The 22,637-nt window shown below is 38.7% G+C and overlaps 3 protein-coding genes and 1 long non-coding RNA gene across 10 annotated transcripts in view; 2 read left to right on the top strand and 2 right to left on the bottom strand.

Annotated features, from left to right (window-relative positions):
• Positions 1-1,258: 1,258 nt before the first annotated feature.
• Positions 1,259-17,202, bottom strand: LOC103474174 (uncharacterized). The gene is made up of 4 exons (XR_014090679.1): positions 17,064-17,202; positions 15,548-15,692; positions 2,911-3,047; positions 1,259-2,175 (listed from the first exon to the last, which is right to left on the bottom strand). It is a non-coding gene; the product is annotated as an uncharacterized LOC103474174 (long non-coding RNA).
• Positions 2,983-16,821, top strand: tmprss5 (transmembrane serine protease 5). Of its 2 annotated transcripts, none has more exons than XR_014090678.1 (13): positions 2,983-3,067; positions 6,182-6,320; positions 6,590-6,670; positions 10,841-10,954; positions 11,331-11,466; positions 12,280-12,393; positions 12,489-12,532; positions 12,692-12,854; positions 12,958-13,142; positions 15,071-15,169; positions 15,293-15,446; positions 15,556-15,708; positions 16,634-16,821. XR_014090678.1 is itself a non-coding variant. In XM_008424966.3 (13 exons), exons 1-13 carry the CDS (start codon positions 3,065-3,067, stop codon positions 16,640-16,642), a joined length of 1,383 nt encoding a protein of 460 aa, XP_008423188.2. In that variant the 5' UTR covers positions 2,983-3,064; the 3' UTR covers positions 16,643-16,821. The 2 variants fall into 2 exon arrangements, 1 of the variants encoding a protein (XP_008423188.2); XM_008424966.3 differs by having other exon boundaries at positions 15,293-15,435.
• pih1d2 (PIH1 domain containing 2) lies at positions 16,907-21,796 on the top strand. Of its 2 annotated transcripts, none has more exons than XM_008424967.3 (5): positions 16,907-17,255; positions 18,454-18,586; positions 18,656-18,895; positions 20,032-20,300; positions 20,490-21,796. In XM_008424967.3, the coding sequence occupies exons 1-5, from the start codon at positions 17,070-17,072 to the stop codon at positions 20,622-20,624; spliced, it is 963 nt and encodes a 320-aa protein (XP_008423189.1). In that variant the 5' UTR covers positions 16,907-17,069; the 3' UTR covers positions 20,625-21,796. The 2 variants fall into 2 exon arrangements, with proteins under 2 accessions (XP_008423189.1, XP_008423190.1); XM_008424968.3 differs by having other exon boundaries at positions 16,916-17,255; positions 18,454-18,580.
• Positions 21,508-22,637, bottom strand: part of dixdc1a (DIX domain containing 1a) — a 31,231-nt gene continuing 30,101 nt past the window's right edge. For all 5 annotated transcript variants that reach the window (XM_081614932.1, XM_081614931.1, XM_081614934.1 and 2 more), the window contains exon 16: positions 21,508-22,056. In XM_081614932.1, the coding sequence (XP_081471058.1) occupies positions 21,973-22,056 (84 nt within the window). In that variant the 3' untranslated portion in view covers positions 21,508-21,972. The remainder of the gene's footprint in view (positions 22,057-22,637) is intronic.

Raw genomic sequence — 22,637 nt, 5'->3', positions numbered from 1 at the left:
GCGTCCATCTCCTCTGAGAAGTCAAAGTCAAAGACATCAAAAAATATAAAAGCCCACAAATGAGGGCATGAATTTTAAATGGGTTGGAGAAGCTGGATTTAATTTTTTAAAAAGCTGATTAAGACGGTTAAAAACACACGTTAAAAAAAAAACAAACAAACAAAAAACAGGCTCTGTTTGGACCTCATGACGGATTTCCAGGTGGCGACCAAGAGACCACGTCTGATGTTTAAGGTTTGGACGTCGGACAGAAGCAGGCACACTAATGACTGAGATAAGAGCGGAGCTGATTAAATCTGAGCACACGGAGCTGGGAGAGCACAGACTGACAGATGAAGATCCAAACTGGCCAGCAGCCAGCATCTTCACAGAGCAGCTTCAGACCGGGATCCACCAAGAAACCTGGGAGGTTCACACAGGGGCTGCTGCAACTGTGCTGCACTGGAGACATTTTATTTTAAACTTCTGATAAAGCAAAGGTCTAGCCAGGACAAAACAGATTTTACACCGTTTCTTACAGTGAATTAAGAAATTAAAAAGAAAATGACTGCATTTGCTTCCAGTAAAGGTTGACAGTGTTGAAAAATCTCTAAATATTCAGTTGGTTTGTCCAATCAGCAGTACATAAAGGCTTATTTAAGATCTTATTTGAGATGCAGCAAATATTTGACTTGTTTGATATGAAATTATGAAAAATGTAGAATTATTCATATTTTACAGTTTTAATACTGCAACTAAGCAGCAGCAAAAATCTAATCCCTACACTGACTAACTCTGTAAAGCAGCTTAAAGTGCACCACATATTTTCTGGATGTCTCTCTATATGATAAAGGAAACTACTGGTCGATACAAGGAAGCTATAAAGCATCTTCAGCAGCAAAGTACAGAGCCCCCGAAAGCAAAGACAGATTGGAAATACTTCAAATTTAAGTGAAAACAGTGAAGAAAACATAAAGGGTGACTTTGAAAATAAACGAGATAAAAGGCTTGTTTACCACCGAGTTACATCACCTCCCAAATTCACAGGACTAAGGCTTTGTGGTAGCGAACAGACCACCTGCTGCACTTCCAACGTTCAAAAGACAAAGGTTTTCTCATCCAATACAAGATTTCAGCCTGTGAGAGACACAGTACACTACGCTGCACTGCACGCTACCTGATGCTAAAAAGAACAAAGAAAATAGAGATCATCTAAATCTCATAGTACAATCTGGATGTTGCATTCACAGTAAAAGTTACAATCATAAACTCCATCATTTCCAGGTCAAATTTCCTAAAACAGTCTTTGTTTAAGGAAAATGCTAATAAAAAAAAAACAAAAAAACAACAACACCTCAGTACATGTGTTAAAGTCTGTGGAAGGTTCTGGATATTTATAATCACAGAAAACAGACGTGATTATAATACGATTCATATCATTAAACTCTGAAACAACACAAGATTGATCCTCTTGTTATTTCTTTGGATACTAAATTAAATAACCTGAAATGTTCATGTTTGATCTGGCATTTCACAACGTTTACAAAATTACAATCTCCCTTTAAAATTTAGTTGTTTTTTTTTATTTAAAAAGAAAGGTTTAATTAGATTTTCTAAGAATTAAATTCAGTTTTAACATCACTTTCATCATATTTTGATATTTAGCCTGTTCGCAGACACCACAGAGGAGCATAAATGTCTAGATATTTAGACGTCAATCTGTTTGTTTTTAATAGATTGCTAGTTCAGTGTTGCACAAGCCTAATCTGAAACTCTTTGTTTGAAATATCTCAGTATTGAAGGTTTTTAAACTGAATTCAGACATATCCTGTAACAGATTTCCTAAAATCCTAAGGTATCTATAAGTAGATGAATTAAATGCAGCAGTGTGAATAATCCTCAGCTCTGCAATGTGTAATAAAAAGTGACCAGAAGAGGGAGACATGAAATGGTTTTGAAAATTACCCAACTCACATGCTTCTGCACCGTATTAATATCATCAGCACAGCTGTAGCTCCATCAAACGGAATATTAATCCTTCCACATTTCTTTTTATTCTGCGTTTTATTTCAAAAACTTTCAGACAGCTGCTAGATGAGCCAAACAGATCTGGGCTGTCTCTCTGTGTCAGCTCTGTCAGTGTGACGAGGAGGAATTTTCTTCCTTCCAGTTTATCCGCTCACCTGGACGTTAATCCTGCACCATAAATGAGACATAAGTACAGATTTTTTTTTTTTAAACCAAATGTTCTTTTTTGCTGAAAGGATCTAATTAGCTGTCTTCTGAGAAGAAATTCAATTCGTGTTCAAGAAAATGAAGTAATGACGGGCTTTGATCTTCTTTCTGATGAAGCTCAACACTTTTTTTTTTTGACCGTACTCAAATAGCACTCATCCCTCTTATTCAACATGCTAATTATTTCCTTCTTTTCTTGGAGGTAATGGATCTTTGCAGCCACTCTAGTCATACATTATGAGCTAATTAAGACAAAGGGCTTATTTAGAAATCGGGAAAACAACAAGTGAAAAAGAACCATTAAAGAGAGGCTATCTGTCAGTGGCAGACTGAGCGGACTTCATTTTCCCGATGAGTGCTGAGCGACGATGGCTTTGGGTTTCATCTCATGGAGTTTGATGTGATGCGAGACTTTTCAACAATTCGCAATAACGACCTTTTCTCAGAAAGCGAAAACTGTCAGGTCACAGCGCGTCTCAGGTGAGGAAAAGACTATCTCTTGGCTCAGGTAAAAAGTGTTACCCGGCAACCACCAGGAGTGCCATCAATAATGAGCTCAGAGGCATCTTTGGAGATGTTCCCCCCTCCCTCTACCACCTCCATTAGAAAAAAAACAAATACCTGGTTTAGCTAGCTTCTGCTGGCCCCATGACCCCACAGACAAACAACAGCCTCATTCTCCTCACCGCTGCTGACCTCATTGTCTCTTTGTGAGGGGGAAAATCCAGAGTTGCATTCTGTTAAATGGCAAATCAACTGGGCCGGACCTCCATTCCTCCACAGCCACAGGCGTACCGATGAGCAGGAGCGACGCTGCGGCTTTTCCATCAGGACTGCACACCAGGAAAACATGGTAGGAGAAAAATAAACACACTACTTGTAGCTCCATCTGTGACAGTATTCCTAAAGTAAACACTCCTGTGATATCTTTACATTTGCTCTTTTAGTTTACAGATTTTTCCTCCTTCATATGCATCTTCCATTTATAACGTAGATTTGTTTTCTGCCATACAGTTAATGTACTTGACTTATGATCATTCTGCTGGAGAAAACTGCATCTTAACCTACTCAAGAATTATAGTCCCAGTGAAAAACAGGGCATGAAGCTCACAGACTTTGGGCTCCTAAAGGTTTATGAGAACAACTTTTCAATGGTAGAATGTCTTTATTACTAACAGTATTAATATTTGGTTAACGCTCCCTCATGAAGAAAAATCTGTTGCTTTTCTTCAACCACAGATTTAGTAGCTGGTTCTGGCATATTAGTCGCTAAATATTTGACATTTTTTGTTCCCAGCTTTTGCTTACAGATTTTTGAAATAGTTAAAGGCCTTTCCAAAGGACTAAACATGAGTTGACATCATTTATTACAAAACCAGTTTTTGTGTTTGGGATCATTGTCCACCTGGAACTACTATTTACATTTGTAGGCCTGTTACAATAATCAAATCAATTAATCGGATAATAAATTAAAACAAACTCAATTATTTCCATTGGCATGATTTATCGTTTCTCTCTACCAAATACTGGAAGATAAAAGTCTTCAGTTTGGTGCTTTTGTCTCAACTAGTCCTTTTCTTGAAGAAAATGTTTATTTACAAAGACTTCTAAGTTCATTTTATTTGTTGTTTTGTTTACTTATTTTGGATTTTTAAAATGTCTCCCAGTTCCAGTGTTAAATGTTGATTAAAATGTAAAGTTTATTGATCTTTTAGAATGTGTTCTTGCATTATGATTTTGACGTTACCATTATATCACTTAAACATGGTCTCAAAACAACATTATTGTTTATTTCGATAATGTCTGGAACAGTTTATCATCCAGCAAAATTTGTTATCATGAAAAGGCCTCCATCCAGGTTTATTAATTTGAGGTTGAATCAACAAACTTGATTTAATTTAGAGTATTTAGATGTGGTTTTCTATTATTTTTAGATCTGCTTAGTACAACAGGCAACAAAAGTCCCACCCCATGATTCCGCCAACACCATGCTGAACAGCTTCAGGGTTTCTATGTTTTAAAGCCTTACTTTGACTCCTTCAAACAGCCTTTTTGTCGCTGCAGCAAAATGGCTCGATGCTCATCTGATCATAAAACGGAGTATATTTTGCACCAACCATCTGACCTGAGCAGTCAACTTTTAGAGATAACATACGGATGTTCACGGATAAACCAACAACTCAGGCTCAAATGTTCTATGAACTGAAAACTGATATAACACCAGAGTCACTCCTCACAGGGAAGCAAAGTTCAAATTACCATGGACTGAGTCACTGCTGAGCAAGGAGGAGGAATGCTCAAAAAAAACAAACAAGTCAACAGCAAGACAAACTACGAAAAAAAAGTGTTATGGTTAACAGACTGAGCTTTTTGCCCCCATGACAATGACAAGATGTAGGAGGGAACGATGGTGGCAGCGTCATGCTTTTAGCCTGTTTCACATGTGCTACAACCAGCAACAGGAATAATAGAGACTCAACTTTAAATTCAAATGAACATCTGTAAAGGGGGTAATAACTATGGGGTTCGATTTTAGATTGGGTCAAACAGAATAATATTAAGCTTTTGGAATTAATTTGATGCCAAATGCAATAAAATGCAGTGAACATAAAAGTAAAATAGCTAATTAAAGGGAACCCTACCAATTATGACAGGTACAATGGTCAAATATCCAAAGTTATACCAAAAACATATCAGCTACAAGAACCATGTAGTTTCACTGAAATCATACGTTTCTCTTACACTTGCTACCCACCCAAATATTAGTGGGGATTTATCTATGCATGTATGCATGACTGCAACAAAATTATTTTAATAATTGATTATTCTATTGCTCATTTCAATAACAAAAAAAGACACATTTTTATAAATTTCTCATTTGACAAATTGAGCCGTTTTAATAGAATATTAGAAGTAAAAGATGCAAATAAAATATTTTTAAAATAATTTCAGTAAGAAAATAAACATTTTATTGTCTGAAATGCAATAAAATAGCATTCCTTTTGTGAATTTGAACCAAGTGAAGCTAAACTATTCCACTTGAGGAGTTTTGGCTAAAAGTTAAATGCAAAATGTTTTTTTGTTTGTTTTTTGAGGTTTTTTGAGTTGGTTTTTTTGTTGTTGATGTTGTTGTTTTAACAGTTTTGGCTTAATTACTGCCCTGAATATGTTCAGAGCAGTAATTATTTTAGTGTGCATACTCCAGTTAGTGCTACTAAATTTATTTCAACAGTTGATTCATCACTATTTTTTCAATTAATTGTTTCAAGTGTATGTATCCGAGTCTGTATTCATTTTTGACTATATGAGGATTAGAGATAATCTACTATAAATTTCAATTTGTGCATCCTGTTTGCTTTTTAAAGTTTCAGGGTATTCACTCAAAAAACAAAAATAACGATTCGAATGAATAATTAAAAGCCCTCTGAAGAAATTATGATATGCAAATAAGCACTGTTGTATGTATGCAGATGAAGTGTGCACAGTAATTGTAAAATATTGACTATGCACGTCCCATATAGTGAGAAACAGGCTATAATTACAGCGATAAATTGCTTATAGAAACAGCTGCTTCTTGGCAAGATAGCTCTGTGTACAGACACTCAGGAGTCATAAAATCTGTTTGAAAATGATGAAGAAATACAGCACTGAACACAACGTGCATCCAAGAAACAAAAACCGACAAGCCAAAGCCTTCGCTAGCTCATTATGCCTCAATCAGCAGGGGGAGAGAGTTGACACACACGTAGATGTTTACCACCCTGACTGCATACATCGGAGGCTGGTTAATGGCGGATAATATTCAGCGTTACAGAGCTCCTAATTAAACTCGACAGGACCTGACAGGTTGACTGTTGCTCTGGAGCAGATGGTCAGCGCAGTTGCCAAAATTGTGTCATACGGAAGAAGAAGAAAAAAAAAAGAAGCTCCAAATGAAACCTGACGTGCCCCGCTGTAATTCCCACAGAGTCTTGATGGAGACGCATTGTCAGTGATTGAAAATCCAGTGGCCGTCAGTCATCCCTTTCACTCGGAGACAACAGCAGGGGTCGCGGCAACCAGAGGGGTGCAGGGCTGGTTAAAGGGCACTCGCTCTACAACTCACGGTAAGCACCATCCAGGTGACCTATACCAGCAGCTGATTGCACCAGTGACTACAGACTACTACTTAACAAAGTCACTTCTTCATTAAAACATCATTTATATTAGTATTTTAATTCCTTGGTGTCATATATTCCTAGAAAATAAAAAAAGCTTAATTTCTTCTAGTGTTGGTGCTGTGTGTTCACAGATTTACCAGCTGACATTTGATCGCACCTTTCAGCTCACATCAGGGTTCTGAAGGCATTAATACCTTTATTAACTGTTTCTGCAGCTCATAGGCTGGTGAGGCTGCTGGCAGCGGTGTGCGCAGTCGGACTCCTGGGAGGCTTACTTGTAGGTGTCTGGTTTCTAGGTGAGTCAATGTGTCTGAGAAATAATGACTAAATGAGCTTAGCTGGAGCTACAAAGTGAAAATAAAATGTGCTACAAAAAAAAGGAAAAAAAGCCTTGTTAAAACTGCTAGGGGGATACAGTGCCTCGCAAAACTATTCAGACAAGTTTCCTTAAACTTTACATTTTATCAAATTAAAAAGTCACAGATTTCAGAATTTTTATTGGGATTTAATGCCAAGTGGGGGGGGTGGGGTGGGGGGGGGGATGAGGCAATAAACTATATTCAGTCAAAATTTTGTGGAGTCATCTTTTGCTGCAAGTCTTGGGAGTACTTCTCCAAGAGCGCTGACAATAGAGTTCAGTCAGAAAGGAAAAACAGCTTCTTTCAACATTTTAAAAGTTGTCATTTTAAACCTCCAGTTCTCAAAATTCCTATAGGTGAGCTCCATCGCATGAACACCAAGATCCGCAAGTAGGCCAGTCGCGATAAACGATAAATCAATTAATCGGACGAGCTCATTTTAATTATCGTCTTTATCGTCTCTTCCGGCCTTTTTTCTTTCTGTTGATGACACTGAATGACAATAGGCTCAGCTCCGGTGCTCTCCACTGACCCTCCCTTCCCCACAATACACGAGTTGTGGACCCATTTTCAAACCCTGAGAGACCACACCTTAGCCGACAGAAATCCCAGGTATAACGGTTCGATCGGGTTCGTCGTGCCGTGTGGTGTCCAGCCACATGGGCAAAAAATAATGGCTACAAGTCCAGTTAACTAATTTTAAAATCAGGCATTAATCAATGCTTTACTAGAATCTACCTGTGATGCATGTGGCTAGAGTCGGTGTAAAGTCCTGACTGAATGAAAATCATTATAACCTATTTATGTCACGTTAACGAAGAACAGCTGAAAACTCACCGGGTTTATCAACTGCGGTAGCAATTTGGCTCCAACTCCTCCCCTTGTCATTTCTATATTCTTTGCACAAAATGCTGAAAAACATTAATGATACCACATATCATCTCCAATGTCCGCTGGACTTCGGGTTGCGCCGTGTCAGCTGTTTGGGATTCCCCTCCTTAATTTCCCCTCAGAAAGCTCGGAGAAAATCCGCGCTTTCTGATTGGCTACCTGTCACATTCAGCGTTAAAGTTCCCAGTCGGGGAAAAACCCTGATTTAGATCGGAGCGGCCACGACGATCTACCACACACTGCAGGATGATCGATTACATCGGCCAACGATCTAAGATTGTCATAAGAGGAAAATAGGGGCAAAAAATGGTGTAGTGTGAACTACTGCATTAGATAGTCGGATTTGCCCGTTTTCTCTATTTAAATCTAGTGATTACTGAAGGGAAATATAGTATACAGACTTTATAATCTGCACTCTTTTGGTTGAATGCAGTATTTATTTCCACTTTGGCTTTATGTTGTTTAGTTTTTATTCAAGTACGTTTTTTGTTAATGGAGACTGAGAATCCATTTTATTTTTGTTTTTGGTTGTTTTATTTAGTTTATCAGTTACGTGTTATTTTGTAAATAAGGTGTATCTATCAGGAAATCGCATGTATTAGTCATTTCCATTAAACCAGTGTCAAAAGGTCTTGAAACAATATTATTGTTTATCGCAATAATTTTTTAGACAATTAATCGTCCAGCAAAATTTGTTATCGTGACAGGCCTATCCGCAAGCATGTAAAGGCTGTCGTATGCCAAGAACTTTTATTTGGATGCAATTTATGCATTCTGTTCATACACCAACTAGGGCGGCACAAAATATCGCAAATATATCGCCAGGTGTTTAAAACATGGGATAAACTACAGTGATTTGCAACTGAACATTAGTTTAATGTTCAGTTGGTTCCTCTCTCATTATGTCACTCAGCATTCATAATCTGTGCACCTTCTGTCAGTGAGAATGTTCTGTTGTTTCACTGCATAAAATAAATACAAAGGAATTTTCAGCCTTTATATTTAGTTAATTTTTATTTAACCTGGAAGGTTGCATCTAGATCAAGAACCTCTTTTTCAAAAGGAGTCCTGGTTAAGACATTACACAACAATTGGGTTAGACAACCAAATGTTAAACAAAAAATTAAGGAAAATATTCACTTCAAGTCCAGACTGAGACTGCTAGAGATAATCATGTTCCATGTAGACAGAGAGTAGTAGACATAACCACCTTTATGCCATTTCCCTCCAGAGCAGACACAGTGAGAGACACTTTATTGGTGTTTGCAAATAACAGTCTGCAGAAGTCTGCTGGACCACATTAAAACCTTTCTGCAGAAATTTGCCTTACATTTTCCTCAACACATATGTAGGTCAAAAGTTTAATATTGTCCTCATGGCTTTCTACTTGCCACTGTTCCAAGCAGAACAGTTTTTGGAGCGCAAAACTCAGACTTGTACTGTTGACAGATTTCATCTCCTGGGTAGTTGAGCTCTCAATTCTTCTTAGTTCTTCAGTAAATGCTCTCCTTACCCAGCTTGTCAAAGCCAGAGAATGCAGTCATGTTGTGCCACACTCCACTTTCAGATTACTAATCGTCGTCTTACATCCCAAACCTGCTTTAAACCTCTTCACAACTTTCCCCCCAACTTGCCTGCTGTGTTTCTTGGTCTTTATGATGCTGTGTGTTCACTGAAAAATCACACACAGCTGGATTCTGTTTAGCAATTCTGTGACTTTGGAAGGTATTTGGTTGCCCTGAATTTTATTTAATATTTAGCAACATGTGGCTATAAGAGAAAAATAATTTTCTTACATTGTCTTAGAACCTTCATTAGATGTGTATTTTGGAAATATAAAAAATTACTAAAGTAATTCTGATAAGAGGACATTGTTTTTAAACAGTTAAAAAACAATGCAGGCTTTTCCTTTCACTTCATAATTATTTTCTATCCGGGCTCAATAGTTAAGCGGTTGCTTAGGGCCCCCACATCACCAGGGGGCCTTAAGAGCACCAACCTAGTATGATGAAATATATCTATATTTAAAATAACATTATAAATTATACAAACTAAATGCTATTCAACACAGACAAACTATTTCTATATTATTTTTACAGTTGTTACAAATAGATTAATATCTTCCTGCTGTTGAGGAAATATGAGACATCAAACTTGTTTTCTGTAAATTTTGTGTTCATCTGTTTTAAATAGTTTAAATAATTTGCCACACTTGAATACCACTCTGCATTTCAAAATCAAAATCTTTTTTTTTTAGTTTGTTACTCCCACAAAGATTAAAACAGTCATAATGACACTGCTATGATGCAAGCGGTGATGAAGCCAAATGATGCTAATGATAGTCAGTATGTTACACACAGAGCAGCTTAGGAATAATAAAGCATCTGGTGTAGACATGTTGGTATGGGGGAGAGAGGGGCAAATAAAAATCTGCTTAGGGCTCCAAAAAGGCTTGGGCCGGCCCTGTGCACTATCACACCACATCCCTTGTGGCTGTAGTGTGACAAAATGTGAAGATACCGGTATGAATACTTTTGCAAGGCACTGCTTATACAATCTCAGGGCTAATGCTAATTTCCAAAAAGCCCAATAATATGTAGTAACTCGACTAACACCACATGTTTTATTCATGATCAATTCTGGGTGCTGCCCTTTGTTATTACTTATTTGCAGACTTATCTTAACACATAACCCTGCAAGAACCTAATGAGGGCCGACGCTGTTGTCTGGCCAATTAATTCATCTGGCACCAGTAGAAAGAATCTAATTATGCTTAAGTCTTCAAATGATTCATTATTCTCATTTTTATTTAAAAACCTTTAACAGGATGCAAAATGGGAGCTTGGCAGTAAATAAAAGCCGCTCGGATAATGTAACATATGGGTGTAAAAATAAGGATTACTTGGGTTCAGGTCCAGGTCCAAAAGTATGAAAAACAAAAACAAAATGGTTCAAACTAATAAAACAGACTGTATTTTGGTCCTTACCCTATTTTTTTCCTACAGCTGCACAGAAGATAGCATTGTAAATCATGCTAAATTAGATCTTTGTTAGTCTTTCCAGATTCATCATTTATTTCTGACAATTTTATTACTGCACAGATTTTAATTTGCTCCAAGCACTAATTCAGAACGACTGGTAACATTTAGGAAAAAAAAGGTTTTGCTGCTCATCTGCCGGGGTGATTTTACAAAACAAACTGCTCTCTGCGTTCAGTCAAACTTCTGCTGAGGCCATCTTCTTCCCAAACCACGGTCGGGTTTGGAGATACGAAGGAGACATCGTTCTGCAACGTGACTGATGATGTCTCCGTCTCCCACCCACGAAAAGGTCTGCTTCTCTTCTCGTTTCTTAAGAGTCCGTTTCCCTCGGCTTCATGAATTAACAGTCAGAGCAGGAGTGTGTTGCTGCACAGTTTATTGTCAAGTGATTCATTACACGGCATCAAGGGTCACCTCTGCAGTGAGTTTTACATCAGCTGCAGCTAAATCTGTATACAACAGCTGCTTCTTGTTGTCCTTTGCCTCGCTTGCGAGAGAATATCATTGACTGACGTAAAAGAAACATCACGGTTAATGACCTCTTTGTACCGACTATATTAACACAGGTACTTGTGCGTTTTCAAAATTTATCGCCCTGTGCACCTATTCATTACTGTTGAGTGAGAGTTTGTCTCCGGAGGGATTTTTGAATCAATCAGGTTCAGTGTTTTACAGAATCAGCCCAGAGAACTCCCTACTGGAGATCCAGCTGGGGAGGCTGCACACCTGGCTGCCGGTGTGCTCCGAGAGGTGGAACTCATCGTTGGGAACACTAGTCTGCAGGCAGCTGGGCTATCTGAGGTGTGACGGCACAAACACCACGCAAACATCATCATTTAGACTGAGATCAGAGTGACAACTCCCCCTTTTTTTTTAAAACTTGCTTTTTAAACTTTACTCCTTACAAATATTCACCCCTCTTATTCTGCATTGTTTTATTTGTTTTATGCAACCGACCAACAAAGTAATGGGGAAGACAGACAAAAAAAATTAAATAAAAACAAAATTGTATGGGGTTCATTTGTATCCAGCCCCTTTTGATCTGTTACCCCTAGATAAAATCCATAAAATCCACCGGTTTGTTGGAGAACATTGGTGAACAACAAGCAGCATCATGCAGACCAAGGAACACAGCAGACATGTCACAGATGAAGTACTGACATGGCCAACCATGTGAACTCACAAGCTAGGATTGGAAGGATTTAGTTTGAAACATATTCATGTGTCAGCATGGCACAGTCAAAGTCCAGACCTAAATCCAGTTATGAATTTGAGGCAAATCTTGAAGACTGACCTGCACATACATTGTCCATACAATTCAGTTGAGTCTGAACTTTTCTGCAAAGCATAAGAGGCAAATGCTTCCATCTCTTGAAGTTTTTAAAAAAACAACTAATTCAGAAATGCTGGACACACATGCGTACCACAGATTTTAAATAAATTGTGTCATTTTCCACACAGTCACACACTACATTTTGTTGGTCTATCACACAAAATGTAAATGCATCTAGATTTGCATGACAGAATATGAAGAAGTTCAATAGGGAAGAGTTCAAGACATAAACATAGCATGTTCATTTGCGTTTCCCACTCGTATTTTCACTTTCTTACCAGACTGACCAGGCATAAAGGAGTGAATCTCAAAGACGTTGGGCCAAACTACACGGATGGTTTCATACAAATTACCTCAGAACAGAAGAGCAGCTTAGAAAACATGTGGCACTTCAGGTGAGATGATTAATCTCAGGCCATCATATTTACACAGATTTAACTGCTAATGTATTGATTACACCTCATTAGTTACTCCATTTATTTTCATTTAGGGAGAGCTGCATCACAGGGAAGGTTATTGCTTTGCAGTGTTTTGGTAAGCAAATTAGCTTGAACTTTTGATTCAGTATTTTCACCCAACAAAAAAACCTCTGTAAAACACCTGTGAAAAGCACAATATTGGAACAATGAGTGACTAGATCTGTTGGAGCGCTCTCTGACCAAACAGGTCTCTGATAAACGATGCTCTGTGCAGAGTGTGGGACCCGAGCGAAGCTGCCCAGGATAATAGGAGGCGTTGAGGCCCTGCTGGGCAGATGGCCCTGGCAGGTCAGTCTCTACTACAGCAACCGTCACACCTGCGGAGGGTCCATCATCACCAGTCAATGGATAGTAACAGCAGCCCACTGTGTGCACAAGTAAGACTGCTGAACTTAACAGCGCTACGGGTCACAGGTCGGAGTGCCTCTGAAGGGCAGCAGTCAGTCATAAACAGCGTCTGTTTTCCATTTGAAATGTCAGCTACAGGCTACCTCAGGTGTCCAGCTGGGTGGTCTATGCGGGGATTGTGACTCGTAGTTCGGCAAAAATCGCTCAGCACACGGGCTACGTGGTGGAGAAGATCATCTACAACAAGAACTACAACCACAGGAGCCACGACAGCGACATAGCGCTGATGAAGCTGCGGAGACCCCTCAATTTCTCAGGTGTGTCTGTGGACGAGGTTTCCATACAAAAACCGGTGGAAACATAAGCCTTAATTCTACGTTTAATGCTCTAGCATAACCTCACGCTAAACATTAAATATTATAATAATCCATTTATTTGGGTTCTTGTATTGAGTGGGGACTGAATCCTATGTTAAGAAATGTGTTGCAAACTCACTGGCATCACTAGCATCTCTAAAACAATCTGAACTTTTTGATCTGAGGTCAAACCAGTCATAAGCATTTGTGGGCCTTTTTCCCCCCACCTTATCCATCCATCCATCCATCCATCCATCCATCCATCCATCCATCCATCCATCCATCCATCCACCATTTTCTTTACACCCTTGTCCCTTATTGGGGTCGGGAGGGGTGCTGGTGCCCATCTCCAGCTTCCCCCACCTTATTAAATGCAAAAATTCATGTGACATTTATTTTGTCTGCTTAAATAATAAAATAAAACATGCAAGATTGTATTGAAGCAAACAAAATAGTTAATTTTTTAAATGCAAACCTTAAGGTTCAGAGATGCATTTTTCTGATTTTCAATTGTTTTGTCAGCCCAAGTCTGAGTAAGAGTTGTTGGACATTTGTGATCTGAAAATACGACAATCAGACAGGTTCTAAGAACTTTAGTTGATAGTCACATTGTTTCCTTGGGGAATCAAAATTATGCAACACCAAGTCTTATTTCTTCTAGCCGTTGGCAATAAGACTGGATTTATCTTGCCACCACACACTGAGCAGATAAAAGTGCAATTAATAATTCAAAGTACTAATAAATGTCACTAATTAACATGTTAAATTAGTAATGTACAATGACTTGAAAGTCTACACACCCCTTTTAAAATAATAGACAAATCTCATTAAATCTTTCCACTAACAAGACCACATTATCTGAACAAGTTTTGAAATGCCTCATGAAGTCTCATTTTTGTCCAATGTCTAAAAGTGGCAGAATAAAACCTTTTATTTCATATCCTGCACTGCTGTACTGTCAGAGTTGTTTCAAAGTGCTATTTTTCTGTACCTCCTTTGACTGTGGTTCAAAAGGTTATTTTCAAGCTAAACTTGTTTTTTTTATCAGACATCAGATAGTAAAGGAAATGCCCTCACTTCATAGGTTTGTAAAGGAGATGGGAGGAAAAAAAGAAACATTCAAAGTTCAAAGACAACATGAGCACAAAGTGACACCTGAGGGTGACCAAGCCTTCATAGCAGCTATAAATAAGTAAACTTTGCTGTTTCAGTTCTGTGACCATAAATGTGAACACGTGAAAATTCCCTGGACTCTTACCAGCAGAGCATGCTTTAACAGATAAGACAAAGATTGACATTTCCTTTAAACACTCCAAGTGGGTTCAGAGTGAACAAAGAATGACTACATGGAGCATCTATAACGCGCTTCAAACAAACTGTTTGAAATGCCAGGATGTTTAAAATAAAAACTGTTGTATTCAACCAGAAAACTGGATATGGGTCATCACTGTATAATATAATGATTCAAAACATGTGCCAACATCAAAACAAAAATGGTTTAAAAGACACAAAATCAGTCCTCTTCAATGGTCCTATCAGTCCTCGCATGTAAATCATATAGAAAGCCGACAGGTGGAGCTGAAAAGAGGAAATGACACAAGAAGAACTTGAGATTTCTGGATGATTAAGAGGATCTCACTTTTTGTACGGTCAGCCTTTGCAACACAGGAGAAAACTGAGTGAAGTCCTTCTGGCTTCCAATGTCCAAAAGTGAGGAAATGTTTCCAGCCTGAGATTAAGCTACTGCACTTTCAATGTATCTAAAGGGATTTACAAAGGCTGCTAAAATCTGCAACAGTGTATATAGATTTGTCAAACATTAATCAGAGTGCTAGTGTTTTGTTTTTTTTTTTATCACCCCCCCTCCCCTCCCTTTTTTTTTTAAATAGACACAATTAGACCCATCTGCTTGCCGCCGTACGACTATGATCTCCCAGGTGGCACGCAGTGCTGGATCTCTGGATGGGGATACACACGGCCCGACGGCGGTGAATTGCGGCTACACACAGACCTACATTTCACTCGTGCAACAAGTCTAATTTAAAGGCACGGTGACAGAGCGTGACACTTGTACTGACAGGCCAGCCCTGAATGCATGTTTCCTCTCTCAGTTCATTCGCCCGACACCCTGAAAGAAGCCCCAGTTCCTATAATAAGCACAAAGAAATGCAACAGCTCCTGCATGTACAACGGGGAGATCACTCCACGGATGCTCTGTGCCGGGTACACGGAAGGAAGAGTGGATGCATGTCAGGTTGGATGCATGTACTAGAAAGTACCTTTTTCTGTCTTTTTTTAGGACATTAATAAAGATGTACACCCTGTTTTATCTGTGTACGGTTGTACTGAAGGCTTTCTGTGTGTACCTTATCAGGGGGACAGCGGGGGCCCTCTTGTTTGCCAGGATGAAAATTTATGGAGGCTTGCAGGAGTCGTGAGTTGGGGGACGGGCTGCGCCGAGCCGAACCATCCCGGGGTTTACAGCAAAGTGGCTGAATTCTTGGACTGGCTCTACGACATGATTGAGGTAGACACTTTTTATCAACAGAAGTTATAATGCTTCGAAACTATTCATGCTGCTTGGAACTTAAAAAAAACATCATTGGGATTTATTCTATGTGACAGAAGTCCAGTCAAGTTTATTGTACAGCACATTTCAGCAACAAGGGAGCTCAAAGTGCTTTACATTGTAAAAACATTATATGATAACCAATTGTGAAACAAGAAACACATTTTTTGAAATGCCATTATCAAATTTAAGTAAATATACATTAAATATAACAGTCGATGTTCCAGTTGTTATGAATCAAAGGCAAAAGGTGCCTTTGATTCATAACAACTTATGAATCAAAGCCCACCAAAGTTAAAAGGTGGGCTTTTCACCTTGATATAAAGGAACTCAGCGTTTCGTCTGTTTTGCAGGTTTCTGAACATTTGTTCCAGATTATAAGAGTACAAAAACTGAATGTTGATTCTCCATTTTCTGGTTCTGGGGATGCAGAACCAGAAAATGGAGAAGCAGACAACCTAGTAGAAGAAATTGTGGCACAAAATTTGTAATTACACCACTTTACACTTACTTGAACCCTTATTTATATGGAGATTAAATTACACACGGGAGTATGCCGCACTTTTCAGATTTTTATTTGTACTGTGCATCTTCTTCTTCTGCACTTAGCAATCATGCCCTACCTTATGTTCACTGATTTATCACATAACATTCTCCCAAAATACAGAGAAGATTGTAACTAATCTGCAAAAAAAAAAAAAAAAAAAAGGTGTGGAAAAAATGTATAGGGTGTGAATGACTTTGAAAGGCACTGTAAAAATTGATATTCACAACATGACGCCTAATTACAATTGTCATACACTATCATTATCATTAATTTTTACTTGCTTACAATGAAACATAATTGTAGTTTTCACTGACTGATGATCACTCTTTTTTGCAGAATTACTGAGAACAAGAGACGCAAAAAAAGAGGAGGATACTGCTGAGTCATTTGGGATAGTGGAGAACTATGACTGTTTTATTTATACTTTAAATGTCAGTTAACTGACCTACACATAACGAGAGTGAAAATATAAACATACATGTTATATCTTTTATGTACTGAGTATAAACTGTACCCCTTTAAAAGCAATGTCTTGTGATTATTGCGCTGCAAAAACACCTCTTGACCACCAGGTGGCGACTGTATGATACTTTAAAAACTAGTTTCTATAGCAACTAACAACACAATCAAAGTTAGCTTTATTTGTGGAGTTAATAAGACATTCGACGTACTTTAGCTACACCAAAGAAAAAAACAACCGGAGGTTGCAGTTTAAAGCACCAGCAACCAACTAGCTAGCAGTTAGAACCTAAAGGAAGACATTCACCTTCGTATGATGTCCAGCACCGGCGGAAGGGAAGATGTTTTACAGCAGGTCAGTCACTTTTGGGCTATGCTTGACGACTTATCTCAAAGCGACCCAGCAGCATACCGCAAGTTCATAGAGGAACAAATGAAGAGAGGAGCTGAATTCAACGCACCGCCTGAGCTCCATTCGTGTGTGCGAACTCAGATACTGGTGAGTTTCTTGGACGGTCGGCAGCAGCAGCAGGTGCGCTTGATTAGGACAGCTTGATATGGGGACGTCAAATGCCGTCTGGATAAGGTCTTACAGTCAGGAGAGACAAAACACTGGGATATTCGGTCAAAATGGGGGGAAAAACTACGTTTGAAAATGTCATGATGAGGCTATTAAACCAAGTAGACGATATCAACACCCCATTTTTATGTAATACATATTTTATAAATCAAATCAGAACAGTTTTTTTATTATCTTTACATTGTCAAATTACATTGATGCAAAGTTGTTAGTTAAGACAGTCATTTCTTCATATTTCAGCAATTTGTCATTGTTGAAATGTGAGGACATTTGAAATGTCCCAAAATAAAAATGAGTTTGATACTCTGTTGATAAACAATTACACATTTCAACAAGACACCAACAACTCATCAAAAACAGTTCTGGAATGGATAAATTAGGTTAAACACTAAGGTTGTGGAAACAGTCAGACTTTAACGTTTTTAAAAGTTTGTGGAAAAACAAAACCCTGAAAAGCTGGGTTTGAACACCAATTTATACAAACTCTATACTGGTTCTCATATGTGCTTACATGTAAGCCTGTCACAATAACACATTCTGATGGATGATAACTTGCCCCAGTGATTATTGCAGAAAAAAAATATATTGTTCTTTTGAAACCTTTTTCAGGTTGATAATGGTATAATAATTCAAGTTGCCCTTGCCAAGACTAATAAACTTTAATTTTGTAAAGAATACTTAACACTGTAGCTAGAAGATATTTTAATTATCCAAAATAAAACAAACCAGAAAACAATAAATTAAATAGAAATATAAACCACACAACTGATATCAAAAATAAAATGGGTTCTGATTGTCTGATTGCTCTTTAAAAAACATCAATCATCATAATGGAGATAATCAAGCTCATTTTAGTTTATTTTATGTCCATTTATCCAAACATTACTGGGTTATATACTAGAACCTGTAGTCCTATGGGTAATTTTGACAATATGTGCATTAGACAAAATTAACAGGAAATTCAAAGTTTGGCACCAGATTCATGTTTTTTGTTGTTGTTTTTTTCTTAAACCCAGATCCACCCTGGAAACCAAATGCATCTTTAGGAGCAGTACATTTGTATGATTTTTATGCCAAATGTATATAAAAGTCTCAGGCTCATCTGTGTCCTTCCCAGGAGCCAAAGCCAGGTTTGCTCTACATTAACATTTGCAGCTGGAAGCGTGTGCCTGCACCTCAGGATCAGAGCAGCTCCCTTCCTTTGTGCGGAGGAAAACTAGAGAGATGCAACGGCGAGGACCAAGGTGGCTGTAAGCTGCACGACCTTCGTTTGTGTTGCACGATGTGAGCAAGACACTCAAAGGTTTTAACCCCTGCAGGCTGTTTTGCTGTGCTGGATGTGGCGCTAAATCCTTCAGTGCTACAGAAGAGGAGAGAGGATAAAGTAGATATTAATAATATCTATATGCTGGCCCTGAGCTTTGCCCAGCAACAGCATGGGATGTCGTTATCTCAGGAGTACAGCGTCGTCAGCCGCAGTCCGAAAGGTAACCCGGACGACTTACAATGTCGGCTCGGCTTTCAGAAGCTGCCAATCATCTCCAAGCAACTGGAAACAAGTAAGTAACCCAGTAACTCCCCCCAAACTTGTAAAAATAAGCATTTAATCAACTAATCGTGTGATAAATTCAAATGAGATTATTCATTTCCATTAGGGATGCACCAATATAAAAATTTGGGCAGATATTTATATCCGATATTAATACTGCTGTTGTGGCTGATAATATTTTCCAATCCGAGAATCCTGCACTGCATGACTGTCACTGTCACATGACCAAACAAATACTAAATGACCAACCCCGACCGTAAACAAACAGCAACAAGATTGAAATAAATATCGTGGGTTAATATCGGCCAGGTTTTATTTATCGGGCTGATGTTGAGATGTTAAAAGGTGATGAAAATTGCCTGATATCAATGCTAGTTTGAATATATTGTGCATCCCACATTTTCCATTCTGGTGAAAGGAAATTTTGGTAACACAAACGTCAATGTAATTTATTTGTCGTCCCGCTTGTGAGTGTTCTGCATCTCCATTTTGTTTTTCGATTTTGGTTGTTTTATTTTGGGTGTTTATAATATATTTCTGTTCCAGTGCTAAGTTTTCTTTTAGAAATTAAGGTTGATGTGTGAGAGGGCTAATTTGCATTATTATGCCATTACTTCAAAATAGGCCGATTTTCTTTGGCTGATACTTGCATGTGAAGCCGAACTTATCCACTGACCTTATGTACCTCGACAAAGGTCTCTCATGGCAGAGCAAACCTCTGCTCTGCCGTGAGAGAAGTTTGACTGACAGACCGGCCCACTAGGTCATGTCTGCACATCTGCAGTTACCAATAGCGACCCCACTGTTGCCAACTCAGTGACTTTCTTGCTATATTTAGTGACATTTCAGACAAAAAAGAAAAAAATAGCATCAGCCAAAATCAGAATCAGCATATTTTTAAATATCGGTAATCAGCCAGAGAACTGCAATCAGTGCACCCCTACTTCAAAATGGTGTCAAACCAGTACAATGCTATTGTCTATTGCAGTAATTAGTGAGCTAATTTATAGTACAGCAAAATTTCACAGGCCTTGTAACTCCTCTTACTCTGATAAGCTTCGGCAAACCTCTTTACTCAGGGCGCGTGGCTCCCTTCCTGCGAGGGTGTGTCGTCTGCATCCTCCCATCAGTTTCTCTCATTCACAGCCAGTCAGACTCCAGCCACCCTCCTGCGACAGATCTCCTCTTCTCAGCGATCAGAGGAGGACAGCGCGGCCCAAATCATTTGCAGGCCGGCGGAGCAGACAAAGGCGAATTTGATCCAGGTCATTTCCAGCACTTTCCAGGGACCTCAGGAGCCCGAGTATGTGATGGAGGTGAAGAGCGATGCGATGGGAGTCCCTCGCAGCGTGGAGCTGACAGTGGAGCTGCCGAAAGTTCGTTCCATGTCAGAGTGCCAGCTGAGAGTGTCCAAGGTTAGCGGCTACTCACCCCTTCTGCCCCAAACACTTATAATGAACCACTTCGATTCCGCTGTGCTTCGCTGAATGGCTGGATGTCATATAAAACGCATAATTGGCTTGTGAGTCTTACAGTTCCCTGAATATATATATATATATATATATATATATATATATATATTTTTTTTTTTTATAACTCTGCAGGAGGATGTTCTTCTAGAAGTGGAAGATGTTTACCATTTGCTTCTGGAGTTTCCAAAAACAGTAAACGAGGACACGGCTGCTGCCGTCTTCAACAAGAAGAAGCGGAGGCTCACGCTGACAGCAGCTATTTTGTGACCAATTAATTTCAGTGAGAAAAGGGAGAGGGGTTCACCGGGTCACGCATGTAAGGAGTGAACTCTCACAGCAACAGAAAACACACCTTAAGAAGCGCACTATCCAATGCAGTTAGAATTAAGAGCACGTACTGTGTGGGAACATATGCCGTGCTTCAAACTAAAATCTAACAAGCTGTTTTGATTGTAGTTCGAGGCAGAGCTGTAAATTAATCTATTTTCAGAATGTTCTACAGAGAAATGTGTTAGATTTTCCCGGTGTGCTATGTAGGCTGATGTGCAGGAACAAGTTTAAATCCACTGCCTACCAAAATTTTTATTAACATCAATAACAGTTTGTGTTTTGAATAACTACATGATGAATGTATGTTTTAGTTTTATTTTGCGAGAGGATTTTTGATACTAGTGGTCTCTATTGAACAATAAGCCCACGGCAAAAACACAAAATGTAATATTTCCGGTCTAGTTTCTAGTGCAAATGTCTTAGTACACTTGAAATAAGACAAAATTAACTTGCAAGTAACTTTTCAGCAAGATATAGAAGCTTAAGTAAATAATTCCTTAACATTGATGAAAAAGCACTAGTTATAAGTGAAATAATCTGCCAGTAGAACAAGACATTTTTCCACTATTAGAAGCCAAAATGTCCTGGTCTACTGGCAGATCATTTCACTTATAACTAGTATTTATTTCATCAATATTAAGACATTATTGACTTAAAACAAGCTCCTATTTTGTCCTGAAAAGTTGCTTGTAAGTTAGATTTGTCTTATATCAAGATAGTTGCACTAGAAAATTACCTGGTAAGATTTTGGGGGTTTGCAGTGCTGACAGGACAGAAAGTGTTTCTACTTAAGGGGAAAAATGGTCAAGAAAACATTCCATGCAATAATTTAAGTTTATTAAAACGTCAAAATCGACGCAGAACAACAAGATTTTTTGGCAATACGGAACTTTGTGTAATATGTCAACACTGTATTTTTGAAGTCTGCACTCAATGAACAGATTACAACAGTCATGAAAACAAACTCATCCAACATTTTTTTTTTCTTCTAAACTTTCAAAGCTTCAAGTATCACATTACTGGCCGTTAACACTGTAGTCAGACATGTTCACTTTCAAGCCGGTGTCAATGTGTAAAATGCAATTCTATTAAATATAGCAGTACCCAAATGTGGAGTCATTTTCTTGGTGTGAAACATTTCCAGCGTTTCTGCGTGTGGAAGGTGTTATCTCCCTTGGTCCCAGTTATTGTTTAACAGTTTTTTCCCCCCTTTAATGGCACAACAAATGTTTTGGGTTAAATTCTTGATGCTGTAGGTTGAGGTTTGTAGTGGTGATCTCTGGCTCTACCTCCGCTCGCCGTGGTCCTCCTCCACCCACGCCACAATCTTCCCCTCCCAGCCAGGTACCACTGCTCCATCCTGAAACACCTGAACAGCCGACAAAAACGGCATTTACAGTTATCTTAAACTGAAAATATTCATACCCCTTGGACTTTTTACAATCACAAATTTTGATGTGTTTTTGGGGGAATTTTATGTGCTATTCTTACGCAATTCCGCTTGATTCTCATCTCTCTCCATTACTCAGACTGTGATTTCTCCCATTGAGCCAAATTTCTCAGATGTTAAATCTCTCAAAACCTCTCAAGGTCAAATGTGAGTTCAGAGTAAACAAACATGGTGGACTAGGAAGAAGCTATGGCGAAAGTTTCTGGAAAGAAACAATACAAAGACCTCTCCAATCTCCACAAGACTTTCTGGTCCGCCATGGCGGTTGTTTTGTCTTCTGTATATTTTGCATTCCCCCTTCATCATTGTTGTTTATCCTCATGGGAACACCACACGCACTGCGATATCAGGCCAAGATAATGCAACATGTTGGTATCGCCCCCTCCTACTCACCGATTTCCAATATACCATCGAGATAGCACATTACGTTACAAAAACACATAATTTTGCCAAGTATTTTTGGTCTAAAATCTAGTCTAAATATATTTATAAATTAAAAT

This window comes from Poecilia reticulata, chromosome 13 (assembly GCF_904066995.2).
Source record: "Poecilia reticulata chromosome 13, P_reticulata-male-v2, whole genome shotgun sequence".
In the NCBI taxonomy this organism is placed as follows: Eukaryota; Metazoa; Chordata; class Actinopteri; order Cyprinodontiformes; family Poeciliidae; genus Poecilia; species Poecilia reticulata.
This window is presented reverse-complemented; position numbering and strand designations above follow the sequence as displayed.

What these genes read in the sequence shown, in the direction of transcription:
- pih1d2 (XM_008424967.3), top strand. Translation starts at nt 17,070, where the DNA reads ATGATGTCCAGCACCGGCGGAAGGGAAGATGTTTTACAGCAGGTCAGT. An exon ending in CTCCAAGCAACTGGAAACAA is followed by an intron (nt 18,896 to 20,031) that starts GTAAGTAACCCA and finishes TCTCATTCACAG; the next exon opens with CCAGTCAGACTCCAGCCACC. An exon ending in GCCAGCTGAGAGTGTCCAAG is followed by an intron (nt 20,301 to 20,489) that starts GTTAGCGGCTAC and finishes ATAACTCTGCAG; the next exon opens with GAGGATGTTCTTCTAGAAGT.
- tmprss5 (XM_008424966.3), top strand. An exon ending in TGTAGGTGTCTGGTTTCTAG is followed by an intron (nt 6,671 to 10,840) that starts GTGAGTCAATGT and finishes CTCTGCGTTCAG; the next exon opens with TCAAACTTCTGCTGAGGCCA. An exon ending in GAAAACATGTGGCACTTCAG is followed by an intron (nt 12,394 to 12,488) that starts GTGAGATGATTA and finishes ATTTTCATTTAG; the next exon opens with GGAGAGCTGCATCACAGGGA.